This window comes from Diprion similis, chromosome 10 (assembly GCF_021155765.1).
Source record: "Diprion similis isolate iyDipSimi1 chromosome 10, iyDipSimi1.1, whole genome shotgun sequence".
Taxonomy (NCBI): domain Eukaryota; kingdom Metazoa; phylum Arthropoda; class Insecta; order Hymenoptera; family Diprionidae; genus Diprion; species Diprion similis.
Genome location: NC_060114.1, coordinates 10,900,749 through 10,918,648, shown reverse-complemented (window position 1 = coordinate 10,918,648; position 17,900 = coordinate 10,900,749). Strand labels below are relative to the sequence as shown.

The following is a 17,900-nucleotide window of genomic DNA, read 5'->3' as shown; positions in this document are numbered from 1 at the left end:
TCAACATTTTTCCCTCAGAAATAAACGAGCACACGCACAAACAAGCAAACAAACTGGCCGTCAAGAACGGCTACTATTCTACCCTCGGACGATCAAACCAACGAGAGGAGCTCAAATCATTCCGAATTGTGGTCTCATCTGGATTCAACTATTCTCATTAATTTATTTCTTCCTCGTGTTATCGTGGACCAAATACTGGCTCACATACATTAAACCGCTATCCGATATTAGCACGGTAAAACATTTTTTTTTTCCACGACTTCTGCTCTTCGGTAATAATAGCTTTATAATAAATATTGGCGCCTGATTTATCGAGGAAAATATCTAAAGTTATATTAATAATTTAGCATAGGTTCTACCGCAAGTATTTGAAAGGAAAATGTGATACTATGACATCTGGTGGTAAAATATTGCGTTACTTTGAGTGGACCATATTTAATTTTAAAAATCTTTTTTCATCGTATTTTTCGCGGTATATCGATTCCTTGCGAAATAATTAAAGCTTTACAGCTTGCACTGAGTTTTCTGTACATTTATATTTACGTAATCGTCGAAATGCAGTTTGCTGATAGCGCACTTCTCGCCGCCATATTGCTTAGCTACGCCTCCATTTTCGTTCTCAATACCACCCATGGGGTTCGCAAACTTAACCTAAGCCGAAGAATTACCGGCGTTGGCAGAGTAACCTTGCATGGCGGGCATTTCTGCAAGCATAGCTACAAGTATTGTCCTTCTCCAGACAGTTTTCAAAATTTGTTACACGCTGACGCTGGCCCGTTTCATCCCTTTGTTCCGCTTCCGGTTGGCGGCGGAAAGTCGCGTGGTATCAAGGCGCGTTATACTAAGAATCTTACAATTATTTAGAACAAAGCCATTTCTGTTGTATAGTCGACGAAGAGCCCGCACAAAAGTGGTGCTTCTCAATTCCCCTGTAGAAGGTTGCTTGAGTCGCCTTACACCACGCCATCCTCTCATTCTCATTCCGTTGAATGGTTTTTAAATTTTACGATCTCACTGGTTAATGGGACACGTCACTGAAGCTGAGAGAAAATTTCTAAGCATCTGAAGCTACAACCTCCAGTATAAATAACGTTTGTGAAAACAAGCGTTTCAGTTCTGTTTGAATTTATCGTAGGTATTCAATGTATTCTTAGATCATACTATTCTCGACGATGTTGAAAAGAGAGTTTTTCAATAGGCTTGACTTCTGTTCCAATGCTTAACAAATAAACTTTCATAAAACTCACAGTCGTCTTAGTTGTATAAAAATGTAACATCCTGTAAAAAGATATGCCATCTGATCAGTTACGATGCCGTTGCTTTGACAATATACTTTTATGAAATTAGTTAATTTTTTTATCATCAAATTGCCTGCAAGTGATGCTTATAGTAACGAAATCACTAATCATATTACAATTTCACAGTAGCTGTGACTTTATACAGGAAATAAAAAGCTAATCATATTGAATTTACCTAAAAAAAACTCTCTGTTTAAAATTACGATCATATTCTACGACAAATACTTATTTCTGTCAATTTTTTATAACATTCTTGTTCATGCAGGCACCTACAGTTAAAAATTCCGCTTTCAATCAAAAACGATTAACTATTATACAGAATCTGACCGAATAAATCTGAAAAAATCGTACCCATCGTTTAGCCCAAAAAAAAATGCAATAATTAATTCACCTCGCACAAACTCCAATATATAGATCTAAAAAATGATCAGTTTCAAAAATCAAAATTCATGTGGTTAAAATTGTCAAAAGTTTCTAACAACAAGCTGAATCGTTTTGAAATTTCCACCCGCTAATTTTTCGGCGATAATTATAACCATTCGTAATTCAGGCCGTGGCAGACTTTTGCGCATTTCAAAAAATGAGCTTCGGCACTGCAAGTGCGAGGATCAGCTATCCAGGATTGACTCACCCTCGAGGAAAACGGCGCGTCGAGCTCGTCGAGCCGCGTCGCGCGACTGACTCACGGCTGACGTTCGGCCGCGCTGGCATCAAAACCAGCACCACCAGCTGCACCGTTCGGCGCAACCGGCGTCCCGAACTATCCCGAAGTGTCCCGAACATAGCCGAGGATCGGGACACCGGTCTTGGCGCGGTGGCTCGCGTTGAAACTCCAAACGAGCCGGCTAGTCGTGCCGCGGCCGTTCAAAGGGCAGGTTAACGTTACTCGGTATCAGTCGTTCCGTCTTGTTCGTTCGACTGGAAAGTACGCGTGTTCGGAAGCTGAGTCGAAAGACGACTGGCCGAGATAAGATCAGCGATACCAATTACGAGTGTTACGAACTTATGAAAGGACACACGCAACTGTGAAAAGCGAACGGAAATATAGAAATAATTCAGTGTTATGATAGTACTTGGTAGTCGCAAGTCGGCCCGTCGCCTTCGGAGTGAGAAGATCATCCTGACGCCGGATGCGAACAGGATTGAGGAAAGGTAGTGAGTAGCGCGTCCCGCGAAGTGATGAAACGTGTCGACTTTGTGTTTTTCTTATTATGGTTTCACCTCTAGCGGGACTTTACAGCCATTATTCTCCCGAGCGAGAATTTTTCAGTTAGAAACAACCTCGCACGGAGCAGACCTGATCTCTCGAATTAAATTCGAAATTCGAACATTCGCGGCTCGGTGTTTCCGTCTTTGGATATTCCGAAGGCTCTCCCACGTGCGGTTGAAGCGAGGTGATATCGGAGCTGATTTTGTGAACACAGATAAGCATCGGCCAAATATTGAGAAAAGATATCCGGTCGACGCTGTCTCTTTGCTAAGGATATCGATTCAGTGTGTGAGTGACACGAAGTTCGAACCATTCGAAGCTTCCCGCCAGTTGAAGAAACAGAAGAACCGCGGTGACGCAAGAGAGCAACGACGAGCGCTCGGCGACCGGTTCGCTCGCCCTTTTTCGAAACCTCAGGCACTGTGCGGTGGCTTCTGGGTAAGCTGGCTCGCTGGTTAGGCGCACAGTCAGCGCGCAAAGGGCAACAGCCGCGCGCTCTTCAAGGGCAAAGTGAGAGCAGAGAGCGCTGAACGGCTCAGCGCGTTGCTGGTTTTGGTGACCGTGCGCGTCCCGAGTTCTATTGAAAAGTGGTTGTTTGGTTGTTTGATTGTTCGGTTCTCTCTTATCGGCGTCAGATTCTCGGTTTATTTCATCGTCGCGGAGTGCCATGTGAAACGGGATTGGACTGAAAGGAAGAAGCGTGTTTTAGAGGGAAAAAGAGCCGGTATAAAATATCGGTAATTTTAGTGCAGGGTGCGTGCGAGAAAAATGAAACGCCGTTTACCGGATGTCATGATCCTGATTAGGGCAGCTGTTCTAGCAGCTGTCCTCACACAGCTTGGGGCCTTTGCTAGCCGACCCGCTGGCGCTCATCCTGGACATGCTTACTTCGAACAGCCATGCTGCGGTCACTCGCATCTTCGACATCATAAAGGTAATTACCATTTTTACGGATGACGCTTTAACCCTTGAATGCAGCCGCTTTTCTACCGGGGGCTGTGAATTATAATAATCACGATTTTTTACGAGAATGAAGTTGAAAACGTTAGTCATGTGACGATGCATGTTCAGGAAAAATCGCTAATTCGCCTCTTTACGACTTTACAAAATTTAATAAACCATTGTCAACAGAATATACAATGATTCTGAAAAGTCAACTCTTGGAAAGTCATTCAAAAATTGCGCAATAATCATTTTTTCTCCCGATGACTCGTTACTATTAACGTTACTAACTTCAGCCTCGTGATTTTTTCATCTTCGGACAGAAAATGTGTAGACTTGTAAGTTTCGGTTTTGTTTCAAACTGCAATGAAACTCGTTTGACGCTCCAAAAGGGTTACTTATACGCATTTCTTATCCACTAAGGTCCGGAAAACGCGAGTTTTCTTAGTCACGAGTATATATAGGTATTCCCCGACATTTTTATAATTACTTTAGGTGAAGATACTGTGTAGAAAAGTTGATCAGTTGTCGAGAATGATTCGACAGGCGATTTTGCGTTAGATGCGTTGTTTTTTAAAATTCAGGGCTGTTCATATCTTGAGGAAAAATCTGAGTATGCGTGACGAAAAAAAATAGCGCTCACAGCATCGAACTTGACGTTTGAATTCCCATTCATTATAAGAAAATTGAAGAAAAGTTGCGTTACGTGCAGGCTGCACGAAAGTCAGTAACAGTAATTTGAAAGTATACATGACAGATGAATATCGAAGTAAAAATGAAACAAACACGGAAATCTTGAATTGACTTTTGAATTATTGGTACGAAATTATGGATAATTTTATCTAGAAAAAAGACATTTAAAGAAGTTTTGGGTTTTGGATTACTTCGACGTGATGTAAAACAAATTACTTATGATCGAATTATTCTCACAACCTTAGGAATACTGTTTAAAAAAAAAATTGTTCGAAAAATTGTGAATCAGCGTTTGTTAAAAATTAGAATTTTATGCTCATGATATCAGTCAGTTTGATATACTTATACTCTAAAATAATGAAACGATCTAAAGTCAATTTTAAGAATTCTAATATATTCGCATGACCAGAGATCAGCCTAGATCTTAAAACATCTCTTAAACACGAAGAATATTTCAAGGATTATGACATCAGTCGTACGACTGATGAGGAAATGAACAAGTTTCAATTTGTTGAAGTAAAGTTCTAAAGCTCTAAACTCCCGGTAAGAACATTTCGCGAGACATTGTGATACTGGTCATGAAATTCCGTTTCAAATATCTTGATCCATCCGTCGACCCGCCACCGATGGCTATCAAGTATCATGAACAGAGACGAACAAGAAAGAGGAAAGAGTGAAACTACGAGCTTGCAGCGAACCGAAGCTATGATCTTAGCTATGGCAGAGGATGAAAGCGAAAGGTGAAATGAAAATGGAATGGAATGCGGAATGCAAACGTCCTAGTCCTCGTAGACATCCTCTATGCATGTAAATTTGCCGCGGTGTACTGAAGCCAGCAGTAATTGTGCGCCTTAACGAGGTGACTGAAATAGACCAAGCGTTGTCTATTTCGTCTTTCACATAATTTTGGCCTTGCATTAACGTACGTATCCAGATTCTCTGTCTTCAGCAGAGGTTGTCGCAAATCTAGGCTACACACGACGTTCCTTAATTAATTTATTACTACTGTCGACAGGATTCTGGATATTATATGCCTTGTGACGGCAACTACGGTATTCTGAAAGTCTTTTTATGTTTGTTCAAACTTGGATGGAATTATTTGTTGAATTATATGACAAACTGGTTACTTGTTTGAGTCTTATGTGGGGTGAACAAAGTTGATTCCTAGGATCTACAAGCGTGAACTTAGGTACCAAGAATTCGATAGAAGTTACTTATCGATGCAGATTTCTCAACTGACGTTCTTCCAAATCAAATCTTTGGAACACTGATGAAGGCATGAACTGATAACAAAAAATCGTACATGTTTGATCAAATTCAGACTAGGGTGAGGTTTCAGGGGATTGAGATTTTGACATTCAGAACCATCGAGTGTGAAATATCTGGACTTCAAGGGGGATGGATTGCCGAATCAAAGTGCTCATTTCCTTAAAAGGATTTTAGTAATTTAAAGTTGATTTTAAGTCCGTCGTTGCTGATTGCACTCTGCGATTTCCTTTACATATGTTACGAGCGTGTGAGTGGAGACCAGAAAATTGTGGAAATCTCAGACGAGAGAAAAGGGCTTTAACTCGAAAAATTGAAATGCTACAATTTGGGTTTCTATTTTTGTGACTCAAGATTCGAACCAAAATGAAAAACAAATATGTCTGAAACCAATTGAAATGTTCTTTCATGTCATAATTGTATTCAGAACAGTGATGCTCACGAATCAACGAATCTTGGGTTCTCACTATAGCTGCATGCCAAGCATCATGGTACACGATGGGTTGAGTGAACATCAAGCGTCGGCCATTTTATCAACTTGAGATAATCTAAGAAGTCTTAGTGTCTCGAGTCTGGATATTCAAGTGGGTTTACTACAAAGCGATTTCTGTTTGGTGTCCGGTTCGTGGAGCCGCGTTGTCGGTATCGAAAGTGTGCAAAGCGATTGGTTGAGTTCGCTTAACTCCCAAGAGTTAGCTTTGATCTAGAAATCCTTTGAATACCCGATAGGAGAAAGTTCTCGGATATCAGAGTGCAGTGATGAAACGAAGTCAAATGAACGGATTATCTAATTTTGACACTGGTGCTACAAAAATTGAACGAAATAAATTTTTCCACATCATTTATCCGCAAGTCTTACTTTTTCGCTCGATTAATATTTCAAAAATCTATAGAATCAATTCCGAACTACAAACATATATAAGATTAGTGGAATCCATTTCAACAATTGTTATAAATGAGTCTTAAATAAGAATTTTCGTAAACCACCTGTACGGAGTTTTTGAGATGAATCGCAATTCAAGTTCCACTGAATGAAAAACTGAACGACGGACGAGAATAATTTTGTTGTATCGAAACAATCTACTGTTTCGTTTGAATATGACTGATTGTATTGAATTCATTGTGAGGTTTTTTTCTTCTACAATCACTACTGAAATATCATGGGACCCGTAAGAAAACCTCCGTACCTTGTAATTTAATTCTTGTTGTTTCGAAGCAGCGAGCAGAAGAGATCTCGGTTATCTTTGCGATGTAATAAAACCATATTACTTATACTGCGTATATCCTTCCGAGGTAAACAAGCTGATAAACGTTTATGTGATTACACGCGTCCATACACGGACGTATTTCTTATGTCGGTTGGTACTTTCATAAAGATGGGTGTACATAAATGTCTGTAATTCTGTCGAACAAATAAAACTCGTAGCGTATATTCTTTTTCGGTCAGTTTTTATGTGTGGATAAAATTTAGAACGTAGACGTTTCAGGGAATCAAAAAATTCTACGATTTAGCTTTAACGAATTAAAAATTAAACGGCAAAACGACTATAGACACGTGTGCAAAAACGAGATAAGCCAATTTTGATTGATTATAGTGGATATTGATGAGGGTTGGGAGGGTGATTTAATCGGAAAAATCACAGCTTTGTAAATAGAGTCGAATTGTGTCACTGTTGCATACTCTTTTACATTTTTTATCGATCCGAAATATCGTGAATTTGAATTTGTAGTCTTTAATTTTCGTTCCCTAATCCAGAATCTCGTAATCTTGAAATCGATCAATTTGTTTTACTTCGCTGGTTTGAAAATTAAACTTAGGAAATGAAAAATGTTGAAAAAATTCTTCAATCTATATTCAACTATTCAAACTTCTCATTTCACAGTGTGTTTCAGGCCAGATTCAAAATATGACGCGAATCAAACGTTCTAATCCATCTAATCTTGACACAAGTTTTTTCTCTGAAAAATTCACGCACATGTATAACTCTACAGTACCAACCTAAATACATACATTTATGCACACACGTGTGTGTGTGTGTGTGTGTGTAACGGAAAAATGCACGTCACGGAGGCGCATTCGTAACCGAAACTTTGGAAAGCTGTTGGCAAACAGAGCTGCTGGCGCCGGGCTAGTCATCTAATCGGGTCGCTGGACCATCCTTGCTTTTCTCCTCCTTTTCTCATCCCTCGAGCCAGCCTGGATCGACTCAAACATTTCCAGGTATATGAAGTTATCTCTGCGCCAGTATTTTCCCCGTTTTTACATCTTTTTCTCTTGCCTCTGGTCCCGCATTCTTCATCTCCCTCTCCGATTTACCCTTTCTCGCATTTTTGGATACGCATTGGTATTTTATGTATGTTTGTATGTATGTATGTGTATCCTCGCCACGAATACGAGTTCTCTATGAATAAGGAGGAAATTGAATCTTGCGCTGTCTGAATTATCGATCGTATGAAAAAGCACGGGGATAGCTATATAGGCGAAATGAAAATGTGAAAATAGCATCTTCAAGAATTCCTATATACACTATACACGCGTTACACTTGAGATAAAGTTTATTTGTCCATATACAGGGTGAGTCAATTAAAACGCCGAGAATGGGACGAGCTTAGTCAATGAATTAGGCCAATCTGGAGTGATTTAACTGAAACTCCAAGAATGAGAGGAAGTCAGCTGTGTTGATCAAAGTAAGGTTCGAAGTCTACACGTAGGTAACCACTGTGAATGAGAAACAATAATGCGGATATGAAAACAAAGGAAAGACGACGCACGAAATGTCAACAATGAGGTTCATCTTGTCTTGTTGTCATCTCTCACTTGTTGTCATATCGTGACTTTATTTCTAAACTTACTTTGATATCAACGCAACTGAGATCCCATTCTCAGAGTTTCAATTGACTCACACTGTATATTCTAATCAGACACCTGTAGATACGACAAGATTGTAAAAATTTAATCGAACAATCGCGAAATGAGGATATCCTTCACGTTTGATTAAACAATTTTTTCGATTCTCTTACCGCGCATGAAACAATCCTGCAGAATTTCTATTTTAATCATCTCCACGTCATTTTCGCGACGTTTTTTAGACAAACGTCGGTTTCACTCACTACAAAATTACAAAAATTCTAGGAGAAACCGAATCGCCGTTTGGGGTGCGGTGTGACGTGGATACGTACCTGCACGAACCGCCTTTCGGGAAATGGAAATACACGAGCGTAAGAAGCTCAGGTACCACCGTATAAGCTATAATGCCGAGGCTAAACCCTCGTCCAGTCGGAGGATACAGCTGCCTGCAATACGAACACTAGGGACAAGAGAACAAGCGGTTTCTTCGCAACTTCCTCGTCGTTACAAGGGGCAATTCTGACCCCTCGAAGAGCCGATACCGAAAAAACATTCCGGCTGCAGCAAGGATCCGAGGGATGGATGGTGTTTGAAATGGTGGAATGGTTCCGTTGAAATCGTTATCGAAAATTCGGTCAGATGTTTTCTAATTTCACTGTACCAAGTAGTTTTGTCAAAATTTTTTCGCTTTGACGCGTTAAGATGAATAAATAAATAACTACGTGATATTTGTGATTCGATCACGTTTTGGAAAATTTTGAATGATTTTTTTTTTTTTTATTCCTCGAGATAATCGTTTTTCTAATTTCTCATTTTTACGGTAATTTCTTTTAATCACGTAACTACGTTGGGCATATTTTCATCAGTTCAGAGTTCTCTCTCCGAGTTTTTATCAATCGAAATCATTTTTCGAAATTTTTGGATAATTTTTTGGAAAAGGTATATACGAAGAATCACGAATTCTATTTGTTCTGTGATAATTTTATTTTTCTGAAACCTTTATGGCTTACTGCTAACGCTGTAACATCAAAATTCTTTCGAATACACTTGCGCAGTTGATTGGTTTTCGGAAATTTGCAAAAAAAAAAAAAAAAAAAAAAAAAATGTTTCAGAATCCACCAATTTGGATTATAAAATACAATCAAACAAATCATTTTCCATTTTTTCCGTTCCGGTTTTCAAACGTGTAACAACATTACACCTCATCCACTTTCAATACGTCCACGACAAACTCTCATCCGGCCTTCAGGTTTTCTCTTCGTGCAGGATTTCGGGCATCTTCGTTCTCTCTAACTCTCTTTTCTTCTTCCTCTCGCGCTCATCTGGTCGTCGACCATTGCTCGCCAGGCCCCGAAGACCCTCGAGCCACCTTCTTAAGGAACCAGAATACACCGGAATGCCTTTTGTGTCCAAAAGAACACGCCGTTATTCCTCTGGCTACCCCGAAGCAAACGGTGATACATAGATATACAGATAACTATATATATATAATATACGCAAGATTCTGTGTTTTTTGTGGTTTTCCTCAGATAACAAAAGAAATGTTTTATTTTTTAGTCATTTTGAACTACTGATTATGAGCATACAACTTAGGTCACATCGGAAAGACATTCAATGTATTTATCTATAGACAAGTGTTAAAATTTATGGGGAATTTTCTCGATGTCTTCGGTGATTGAAATAAAAACATATAATAAACGTTCTGTTCTATGAACGGGGGAGGGAGGAGGGGGGGGGGGGGGGGAGGGAATACTCCTCAGAAATTCAATTAGACATGAAACGGCTTCAAATGAACGCTGGGACGTCATCAGGATTAGTGGAAAGATGGTTTTTATTTGTCTGGTTGTTTGAGGACCATTTTTTTGCTTGAAATAAAATAAAAGTTGGTAAAATTCAGACGCGAGATAGTTATCGACTACCGCTGATCAAAGTGCAGGTAAGAAGGGTTAGAAAGTTAAAACGTTTCACCTGAAGATTTTATTTTCCTGTAAATTTTGTTGGCGTGAATATCTGTGAGATTAGGCGAAACACGATCTCGGTTTCCTTTCCAATTCTTATCGTGTATCGAATATTGAATGTCCCGGGAATTGTTGCAGAAATTGTAAAACTTTAAGAAGCTAGCTGACGATCAGGAATCAGAAAATAGGAGAAAGAGAGGGAAATAAATTCGTTAGATACCATTGCCGGAAGGCCCAGATCGGTACTCTGCGACATTTTATTGCCTGTCGTAAGGGCCGGACTTGGAAAACGTACGGAAAGGTATTTCCCAGCTGGTTTAGTTATATGGTATAGTGGATGGCATGGCGGGTGCCTGGAATTCCAGTAATCTTGAAAGTTTGCCGTAGAGGAGGAGCGGAAGACCTTTCCTTTATACCTGAATTTGTTCGGAGTTTGGCCGAACCTTGGAGGATTCCTTTTTCTTCGGACCAGGAGTTGCCTGTATTGCTATGGAATTGACTTCCTCCGCGCTTTCTCACTTACCGGTCTCTTCTCGATTTCTTCGAATTTCTTTGTTGCTATTTTTACCGCAGAAGCAAAATCAAATTTTCCTTTACAGACACTTAAGTTAATATCACTCTGATGATCGGATAATTTGAGTCTTTTTTGGGATTAAATAGAATTTTGGTGAAAATATTCGGAAAATTTGGGGATTGCTTATTCCCAGAAAAATTTTACGGATTTCATTATTCGTTTTTCTAGAATTTGAACATGAGTGTAACTTTCCGATTTTTTCCTAGATAATTCAGATAAAATTTTCTCAAAAACGGTACTTTATTTCTGTTCAAAAATCGGTACCTGATATTGAAAGAAGAAGAAGAAGAGAAGAAAGATCAAGTAATAATTCCAGTCTATGAAGTAAAAAATTTCCTCCAGACGAACACTGTCGCATATTACATGAATTTTTTTCTCACTCCGCTCATTTTTTAATCTGTCTCGAAAAACGTTATATAACCTCACCAAATTTCCTTATATACGCATAAAAAGCAGGAGGAACAGGTATGGCTATATATAGATGTGGACGGTCGTTAACCCGAATCGGAACAATTAGCACGTGCGTAGCGAATGTTACCTGAATTTCCGGGAGCAAGGATCACTTTCAAGGAGCTCGAATGTCTGTCGGATAGCTGCGTGGATTCGTACCTGCATGTCATCCTGATTGTAACCCGTGGGAAGAAGATGAAGTTGAAGTTGAAGTTGAAATTTATTGATGATAAACTAATAAGGACACAATCAGAGTGGTTAGTTGCAGCTGTTTTCAACGTTACAAATTAAAGCTTGGCCAAGACCATAAGACGGTCGTCATCTTATGTACAAATAATAATAATAAATCTGGTCAGTATACACAAAAATACGTACGATAAAAATGATAAGACACGATGCAATTGGATTGTTAAAAGAGTAAAGACAATGAGTAACAAATAAATGACTTAATACGGAAGAGAAAGAGAGAGAGAGAGAGTGGTCTGGGATAAAAGGTTTCAATTTTCGAAAAGAAACTGCGAAAATCCTGCTCATGCTGAATGCAGTTAGGTGTATACATATTATATACTTCGGTATATGGGAGGTGGTGTGGAAAATGGAAAAACTTGGGTGAAAATAATTTGCGGTGTAGTTTCGGTGCGAAGGGGCGCGATTCAAGAGTTGCGCTGCACGACCAACCCTTGGCAGTCAATTTCAACGTCCTCGTCCAGTTTCTTCCTTCGTATTTCCTGCCAACGACTTCCTTTCTTTCTTTCTTTTTTTTTTTTTTTTTTTATCTACTTTTCGTCACCTTTGGTGAGGTAAGAAAGTATTGGTTTTGGTCGAAAATAACTTATTCTGTTATAAAAAAAAGAATTTTGTCTTCTTTAGAAATGATGTTTTCTAATTTTTCTGTAAAAACTTTTTCATCTTTCTTGACAAGTCCGATTAGTTTTAGGTTTTCACTCAACTGTTTTGGAGGTCATCGCGGAAGTTTATCGGAAAGACTTTTCCCTTCTCATGGTGACGCGAAAAAACTGTTTTTCCAACTTGGTTTATTATTTTTTTCTTAGCGAAGTCTTTTGGCCTCATGTTTTCACGCCGTTATTTCTCTCTAACGTCAGCGAAGACAGAGCGAAAGATAAAATAGTAAAATAGAAGAGAAAGAGAGGCGTTATGGAGGCTGGGTCAGGAGGAAGGGGTGGAATCGAACTCCTGTAGAGTAACGGTGCCAAGTGCCAACTTCCCTTGTTAACGAACAATTAAGAAATGCACTGCTTGGCAACTTCTCGGAGTCTTTACTGCAGAATCGACGCCGTGTTGTACCGGCTGTTAGCTGCTGCAGCTGCAACGCCATTTTAACACTCGAAGTGAACACGCTTCGAAGGATATAAACCAACGAATTATCACAATATAACGCCATTTTTATCCTCTCTTTTGCTCTGATCACTTGAAGGTTTTTTTCATCCACTGTTTCACTGACGTGTAATCAACTCTGCCTAATTTAAAGGTTCAAAGAAAACCTCGAAACGTTGTGACGGTGAAATCAGAGCTTCAGATCTGTCAGATGTTTCAGACTGACACAAATAGACAGCTATAGGTACATCAACTTGACGTTTGAAGTTGAGAATCAAAGCATGTCTCAATCTTCCAAGTTTTATTCGATCGGTTACCCATTTTCATTCTACTCCTGATTTAAATCGGTTCAAGTTTTTATGAATCTTATGAAATAATCTTTAATTAAAAAACAGGCAGCACAATATTGAACACATTTGTAAACTTCGTACATATTCAAAGTCTTCGATGTGTCAGATATAGCCAAAAACAAATTATGTTTGCTGTGAAGGAATGTGAGGTTTGTAACTCCAATGTAACGATGCATTTTAGAAACACCCGTTATTATGTAACTGCTCAATATTTAGACATTATATCAGTGATTCGTAGGTTATGAAGATAGTCAAAACAAACGATATTTCACTCAGTCGGTAAATACTAACTCTAGCATCGCCTTAAAAAATTGATCTTCTCAAATTTAACTTCCTCAAAGCTATTTCAACGCTACAAAATAATGGTTTATCGCTAAATAATGAACAACTGGATTACTTACACACAATATTTTTACAGCAATCCGTACAATAAATTTTTACGTTCACCTGCCAAAGTGGGCTCATCTCTTTATCAGGCCCATCTGCAACCTCCGATAGATTCGTTCTTCCTCGCTAAAGCAGGTAATCGAAATCAGCACCGATCGCTTCGAACCTCGTATTTTCCGGGATGCTATCGGAGCATTCGAAATCGTTAATAGGTTCCATTTTAACGCCTCCTCAGGTTCCTCCGCCCTCCTCTCACCTCCTCCCCTCTCTTCTCCTCTTCTCGTCGTATTTCGCGGCCTGTCGTTCCCTTCCGTCGCGGTGAATACCAGTTTTAATTAAATTACACATAATTTCCTGGTCCACTAGCGTGCGACGTACAATTCTCGAGCACAGCTCGTCCTCGTCCTCGTCCTCGTCCTCCTCGTCGTCGTCGTCGTCGTCGTCGTCGTCGTCGTCGTCGTCGGCGATGCCGAGCGTAAATATAATTTAATTGGTTTCTTAAACTGCGCGGCAAGTGGCTGCTTCTGCATCCGACGAGTGTGCAGGTGCTGATGGTGCTCCGGTTCCTTCCCTCTGCCTCGATTCCTCGGCTCCTTTGCTTTTCCTTTTTCTCCTCTCCCCCTGAAAATCTGTTCCTAAAAACTAAATTTAAAAGGACTTTTAACGCAACGCAGTCCCGACGATCCGCGAGAAGACTCGCAACTTTATTAAAACTTTTAACGCGGTTGAATTAAGATATCGCTTCATAATTTGAAATATAAATTTCACTCTCTCTCTCTCTCTCTCTCTCCTATTCTCATACATCTAGCCCTCATTTCTCTTGCGTACATATCTTCTGAAGATGGTTTTCTTTTTTTTTCTATCTTCACGCAGTGAGAGAAAATTGTAAAGCGAGTGGTTTTTGAGAATATGAGAGATGAATCGATTAATTTTTTTCTTAGCTTGTATTTTATCATTCTTTGTTGAGTTTTTTTTTCTCTCTCTCTCTCTCTCTCTCTCTCTTTTTTTTCTTGCATTTGAAATTGGATTCCAGCTGAAAGATGAAAGTCACTTTATTATACTCTGCTTAAAAGCCCAGTATCTATAGTGATTGATGCCTTTATTACGAATACGAAGGTTGAAAGAATTTCTGATTCATCCGTCGACCCCCTTCAAGTGAAAGAAACCTCTTTTAGTTTAAGATTGACTTAAAAATAATTTGAGGGGTTAGAAAAATCGAAAAATTGCGCTACGGAAAATCTGCAAAACATTTGCTGAAGTAATCAAATCAATTCTTATATCATATAGAAACACGATTTACACGGTATTGATTGATTGTCTAAAACTATGGCTGATCAAAGAAGGGTGAAAATAAAAAAATTACCGTTTTTCAACTTGAGAAAATTCGTTCACCTTTTATACGAAAAGCAAAGAGTATTCAAGTACGGTATGCAGGGATCTGACACAGCCACGAGGTCGTTCGTTTTATTTCTCGCCCGGCGTCGCGTCGCGTCGAATATCTCATCGTCGACGTACCTACCCTGCGCACTCATATAAAAACTACATTTTTCGTCATTTTTCAAAGCTCGTCTATTTTCACCACCCTGGCATATCGTTCGCACGAGTTTTATGTTTTAGCGTTTTTAACAGAAGGACCATAAACCTCGATGCGGCGTCGGGTTGTCGTTGCTTCGTAAACAACGTGGAATTGCATCGGCTATAGGTAGCTATACGGTAAATGCCGTGGGGATGATTTTTTTTCTCTCTCTCTTTTTTATTGTGCAAATTTTATTTGTCTATTTTTTCACCGTTTTCCTTTGTTTTTTTTTTCTTTCACCGTCACGCACGTATGAACGTTTTCGTAATACGCTTTGCCGCTGTTATACATCGAAATACACGATTAATTTCAACCTGAATATAACGGAGGTATTAACACGTATATACATATGTAAACCTATACCGATATGATACCTGCTGCTGCAGCTATCTAACAGCTCACGGTAAACCGATCCTCTCACATTTTGTGTTTTTTTTTGGTTTTTTTTCCGAGCGCTTGTTTCTTTGTTTCTGTAAAAAAAAAAAAAAATTTTTCCTTTTTTCTTTTTATACCGAAACTAAAGTGTGATTCAATACGTGTATAACACAGAATTAAAAAAGAATTTCCAGAGGGAATGAAATATATGCCATAAATGCATTTTTAATAAAACTCATTCGTTACGTTTGTATATATTATGCAATATTAAAATCATTGCAAAACGAGGAGTTAAATCACGATATTTTTACGTAATTATTCAATACATTTTAATCGCTTAACCGATTGCGAGTGACCCGTTTTCAATTAATCTACAATCATTTTTTTTTTTTCTTTTCATTTCAAATTGCTGAGGGTCGCAAGTCACAAAGGTTGCAAAAAATTTTCACCGTTTATATCCTGATCTAAATTGATCGCGCTGTAGTTTCTTTTTACCTTACAGTCTACGCAATGAATGCTTTAACGTTCTCTATTTATCCAGTTAAAACTGGGACAAGTTGGCTCAGCCCGGATTTCATGCTGTTTGAAATTGAACAAGATCAGAAATCGACGCACCCGTAGTCGCGTTCTCGTAATTGTAAATCTTCATCGCGGTACTTGGCCTCCTTTCATTCGTCTCATTCTATACATCCTCATATTTTTATTCCATTACCCTTCGACTTCTTTCACAATTGGATTTGGTTTCTCACTTTACGTTGCAGTCGTGTTTCACTCAACGAGCGAAGAGATCCTAATTACGCGTCAGATGTGTCGCGTTGAACATGAGAATATGCATAGCAATAATGTAGGTAACTGGAGTTGAAATAACACGTGTTAAACCAACACTACGAAATAATACAGATTGAGGTTGATCAGAATTTAAATTTAAATAACTTTCAAAAATTGTAAGTTATAATTTTTCTAAAATTTTCTACTTTCCATCAATAAGTTTTCTTATTATCTGACGAGAATTTTACTCATAGTTATTGTAATACATTAACTGCGGAGGATAAGAGCGATGCAAATTCTGTCACATCTCAATCTATTCTTTTTTTTTTTTTTCTCTGTCTCAGAAATTCTTCTACTTCTCTGTAATCCTGTAGCCATAATTTCTATACAAGTTGATACTCTGTCGTAGATTATCGTACTTTTGGTTAGGGTTTTTTACTTTTCCTTTAAAAAATCATGCGTACGATTCCCATACGTAAAAAACCATATATTTTCATAAATTATCATACATATCGCTAGAATTTCAAACTTGTACATTTTTAACCATAATTACTTTCCATACATAATTGTGATTTTTCCTCATTCATGTCTAAGACTCGTAGCTCAGTTTCTGGTAAATTCTTCACGCTTCAAGGGTATAGAGAAATTCTATTTTCTCTTAATTCAAAATTTTTACCTGTCAGAAAAAATTGTTTTATCCGTACGAACCGAATTTTCATCTTATCAAATCATATATTTATGCGAGTGGAGCAGCGACGGGATGCCGGTGGTGCATAGACGTCGTTCAGTCGGTTCGTTCACAGCTTGGCACTCCTTCCTCGTATCTCTTCTCCTGTCTACCGTACCCGTCTTCTACCGGACAAATATTTTATGGCCTGCACTTCACCGTCGCTTCATGCCGACTCGCTTGAACGGCCGTTTCACTTGGTGAACTGGCTGCAGGCTGCAGGAGTCGTTGGTACTTGATATCGTCGTAAAAAATAATAAAAAAACGAGAACAAACAAAAAAAAAAAAAAAAAAACAACAAAAAACAAAGGTAAAAAGAAAAGGCGACAAGCGAGCAGAATAAAATACGAGAGAAAAATCTTGAAGCGACTGATAGACCAGATCGCACTTCTTAAGTGGAAACAGCTTGCGCTTTACACGTTGCATGAATGATATGCGCTCGTGTTTCAGTATTAACTTAAGTCCGCTTTATCTCCATCACTCGTATTCGTATTACCATTAGTAGTAAAGCGGAATCTGCATTCCCACGTTTTTTAATCCGGAATTCTTTTTCTTCGTTTGTTTTTATACCTCCCCCTTCCCCGCGCCCCTCTTCTCAATTGACAGTAATACTCTTGAACGAATTCACCCGTCTGCGTTTCTCTTCGCAGTGTGCAATATCAGTTTGAAAATTTAAGAATATTATCCGCAGACTTGAGAGAGCTGTTCATCCGGATGGTTTATGTTTTATCTGGCTTTCTCGGGTTTCGTTTGAATTTGTTTTACTTAGGTCTTTATAATTCTAAAGCACGATTCACAATTTTATAACGAAATGCATCAAAGATTGGAATCTTAAAATTGTTCGTTGATAGTCAACCTTGAAATATTTCACACGATGAGATATTTCTCGATCAACGTATTTCCGTCGAGTTTATAGTATTCGTTTCGATGGGCGAGCAGACGACACTCGACCAGAGTTCTGTCTTCTATCCCAGCCGAGAAAACTTTGGGTGTGCAGCTGACATTGGGCTGGAAATAACCGGCTACATCGAAACACCGCGGCAGCGTACGACGCGACGTACCGAACTTTTGGTATAAAGCATTACATACAGACGTTGATACGAACCCACGCAGAGCGTGCTCTGTAGTGGCAAAAGACGAAAT

At 38.9% G+C, this 17,900-nt stretch overlaps 1 protein-coding gene across 2 annotated transcripts in view; it reads left to right on the top strand.

Moving 5' to 3' along the window:
• LOC124411139 (semaphorin-2A) overlaps positions 1–17,900 on the top strand; it is a 282,298-nt gene that overhangs the window by 159,721 nt on the left and 104,677 nt on the right. The window contains exon 1 of one of the 2 annotated variants that reach the window (XM_046890060.1): positions 2,809–3,442. The exons of the other annotated variant lie outside the window; for it this stretch is intronic. Coding sequence (XP_046746016.1) covers positions 3,277–3,442 — 166 coding nt within the window. The 5' untranslated portion in view covers positions 2,809–3,276. Of the gene's footprint in view, positions 1–2,808; positions 3,443–17,900 lie in introns of those variants that run through there. 2 annotated transcript variants of the gene reach the window in all.